Source organism: Aotus nancymaae, unplaced genomic scaffold, assembly GCF_030222135.1.
Source record: "Aotus nancymaae isolate 86718 unplaced genomic scaffold, 86718_ANA_hifiasm-v0.15.2.pri h1tg000029l, whole genome shotgun sequence".
Lineage (NCBI taxonomy): Eukaryota > Metazoa > Chordata > Mammalia > Primates > Aotidae > Aotus > Aotus nancymaae.
In genome coordinates this window covers 46196274-46200000 of record NW_026988442.1, presented here as the reverse complement: position 1 = coordinate 46200000, position 3727 = coordinate 46196274, and the positions used below count along the sequence as shown (strand labels likewise).

Sequence of the window (3727 nt, the reverse complement as noted above, 5' to 3'; positions counted from 1 at the left end):
ATCTGAGGATGACACTTGTTGAAATGTTTACAACTTTTTCTTAGAAAATAATTATAAATGAGCTTGTAGAGTATTTTGTCTCTTTGAACAAGAAAGTAATAAATGAAAGTAACATATCCTAAAATCTTAATATTGGCACTCTCCCAGTCTTCTCTGAGACCCATGACAAATTATATTAATAACTTTGAAATAAACTAAAACCAGAGTCTTTCAAGGTGCAAAAGACCTAACATCTATATTTGAATAAAATAGCAAAATTTACACCTTAAAGTACCACTGGATGTAATCATTTTGAAAAGGATATGAGTGTACTAAAATCTTAATAGATATTCTTCTTAGAGGACTGAAAGGAGAAAGCATATATAAAGCAGGTGTGGCATTGAAACGGAAGATTGTTTTCCCTTTGTTCAATACTATGAAAGTCTGCAGGAGAAAAAAGAAAACAGGATTAAATTGAGAATCCAAAATATCAATTTTTCACATCAGTATCAGCAGTTTACCTTTCTACATGGCAGTGTTATGTTGAAGAAACATTGCCATCACACTCAAGCAACGCGGTTCCAATGTCATCAATGCCTCTATCAATGTCACCTTGGCCAATGAACTCCAAGTCCATTTCTTCATAGTAAATTTAAAAATTGAGCTATTTGTTAGCATGAATTGCTTAGAGCTTTCAGAATACTGTGTTTTATATTTTTCACTTTCTTTCAACAGTAACAATAACTGTAGCTATTGAAGTTAGTTTAAAGCACAATTTCTTTCCCTTCCATTACACTGAATTTTAAGAAAGCCAAATAGAAATTAGCTATCTCTGAGTTTTAATCACAAAACCTTGAGAATTTTAATTCTTGCTGGCAATTTCCATGGTTAGCAGCAAGTATTCCAAAATATGAGTTCTTTCAAATAATATTTTCATAAGTTTAAGGAATGTCAGAGTTGGAAGAATCCAATCACTCAATTCAATTTCTTTATTTTAGTTGTACTACTAATATTAGCTTTAAAAAAGGGACTTAAAGGGCTTCCTTGGTTACTAACTATGGTAATTTTAAAAATGTTATGAATTGAACCAAATATTCTTAAAATACGTTATTGTAGCCATTGCATAACAAGTGTCCTTTTCCATAGCTTTAGTATTCAGTTAAGAAATAAAAACAAACAGCAATAACAATAAAATGTTAAAACAACTTAAAGCATTGGCTTGGAATCAGAAAGACAAAGTTCAAATCCCTGTCTCATTTTTCTGCCGATGGCAGGAAGATGACTTGTGTTACCTGAGGGACACTGATTTTCTAAGTTTTATAAAGTGTTATCAGTGGGCTTCTGGCTATAAGCATTTCTCACTGTATTCGGGAGGTAAGCTTGTGGGCCAGGCTTTTTGTTTGTATGTGGCAGCGTTCTCTCAAGAAAACAAATCCGAGTCCATTATTTTCAGGTGTCCTTTTATTTCCTGTTCCCTTTTACTATATTAGTTTTATCTAAATATAATTTAACATAAAATTCACTTTTACATAGAAAATTATTTTAAAATTAATACCTAGTCTTCAAATACAACCCCTTTTGTCTTAAATCTCTGTACATTGTATCTTTAAAAATTGCTCATCCATTCTTTCCTAATTCTGTTGACATGGTTTGGTTCTGTGTCCCTGCCCAAATCTCATTTTAAATTATAATCCCCACGTGTCAGGGGAGGTACCTGGTGGGAAGTGATTGGTCATGGGGGCGGTTTCCCCCATGCTATTCTCATGATAGTGAGTTCTCATGACATCTGATGGGTTTAAAAGTATGGCACTTTCCTCCCCTTTCTCTCTCTCCTGCGCCATATAAGATGTGCCTCCCTTCCCTTTCTCCTTCAACCATGATTGTAAGTTTCCTGAGTTCTCCCCTGCCATTCAGATCTGCGAGTAAATTAAATCTCTTTTCTTTATAAATTGCCCAGTCTCAGGTAGGTCTTTATAGCAGTGTAAAAATGGACTAATACATGTGTGGTGAGAAACTGTATCACAACAGGTAATGAAAAGGAGTTTGAACAAAAATAAGGCATGAGTTTTTTATTCAAGGAACTTCCTAGAAAAAAGAACAAAGTAAGTCTAATATAAGGCAAGATGTGACAGATACCATACAGAAAAATACAAATGGGGAAGAATGAGAGTGAAGAGGGGACAGGGTTGCATGACAGTCAAAATTATTAGGGAGACTTTACAAACCAGAGGTCATCTGAGCTAACGTGAAAAATCACAACATACTACACAGTCTTGGCAAGATTAAGTTACCTTGCACTTGAAATTTTAATAAAAAATTAGCTTGGTATTTAAAAATTTAAATTAGTGATTTTCATTTGCATTAAAAACTTTTCAGGATTTTTTGAGTCTACATAAACATGAGAGTTAATTATTAGCAGGCAAAAACAGGTATAACTATAAAATATGGCAGATAACTGTGTCATATCCAAAAACGTTATGCTAAACAATTATACTAAACAATTTATACTGTGTTATACCAAAAATTATGCTAAACAATTTCAATACCAAAACCAGTTTCAATGAAATATTAGAAAAATTATATATACCAAAACAATTTCAATACAAAATTTCAATGAAATATTAGAAAAATTATATAATATGAATATCCTATATATATATATTTAATTTAACATTCTGGTCATGATAATGGTTATTCAGCATATTTCACTAATCTCAATTTAAAATAGTTTTTGTCCAGAAGGAAGCCAACAGAAACAGACCACTTAAGTCAAAATAAACTCACCTTTTTGTCTGCATAGTAGGGGTCCAGGTCCTCCAGGGGCTCTGACACCAGGTTGGGAGGAATGTCCCCATAGATGAAGGGAAGCTGTTTTCCAGCTTCCAAGTCACTGCTTGGCTTTGGGCCTTCTTCATCATCGTCTTTCTTTTCTTCTTTGGGTTCCTTTGATTTTCCTTCCGCAATGCGTTGTTCAATGAGGGCAAGAGATTGTTTTGTGAAGTGGACAAAGCTCTGAGGTCCTGGGGGAGGCAACATTGCCATCTTTTCATCCTGTATATTTTATTTCCTCTTCAGCTCCTCACATAAGAGGCCTGGATGGAAACAAAGAAATAAAGACTTAAATATTTGCCTGCCAAGAAAGGCACATTAATAATCATAAACATAAACAGATTTTTAGTTTCAACTACAAAAGGTAACACGTTCATAGAATCATCAACTTGTTAAGGGAATACTATGTGTGAGGCAATGGGCAGGACTTATCTTCCGTGCCTTCTAACCATCTTTATACTCAGAAATTTGAAGTTTACACTACACAGCTTTAAAGTAAAAAAAAAAAAAAAAAAAAAAAAAAAAATGACAATTTCCTGAATAAATTTTCCTAAATTCCCCTTCTTTTCATCTATATTTACCTTTGGTGTACTTCAACTTAACTTTCTTCTTTCTTTTTATTATACTTTAAGTTCTGAGGTACAGGTGCAGATCGTGCAGGTTTGTTACATAGGTATACACGTGCCATGGTGGTTTCCTGCATCCATCACCCAGTCATCTACATTAGGTATTTCTCCTAATGTTATCCCTTTCCTAGCTGCCCACCTCCTGCTATCCCTCCCCTAGCCCCCCACTCCATGACAGGGGAACAATGAGAACTTTCCTTTTTTAAAAGTCTTTACAATAATGCTTTTGGTAGCACCACTCTCCAGCCTGATGCTCCTTTGTCAACTAAACTTATGTAATATTCTAAATCCTT

General features: G+C 34.1%; 1 protein-coding gene across 2 annotated transcripts in view; it reads right to left on the bottom strand.

Moving 5' to 3' along the window:
• The window catches only part of SCN9A (sodium voltage-gated channel alpha subunit 9), a 108530-nt gene extending 105494 nt beyond the window's left edge, over nt 1-3036 (bottom strand). For both annotated transcript variants that reach the window (XM_012440613.2, XM_012440614.2), the window contains exons 1-2: nt 2764-3036; nt 305-423 (exon numbers count right to left, since the gene is read on the bottom strand). In XM_012440613.2, the coding sequence (XP_012296036.2) occupies nt 305-423; nt 2764-3021 (377 nt within the window). In that variant the 5' untranslated portion in view covers nt 3022-3036. The remainder of the gene's footprint in view (nt 1-304; nt 424-2763) is intronic.
• Between the last annotated feature and the right edge of the window lie 691 nt (nt 3037-3727).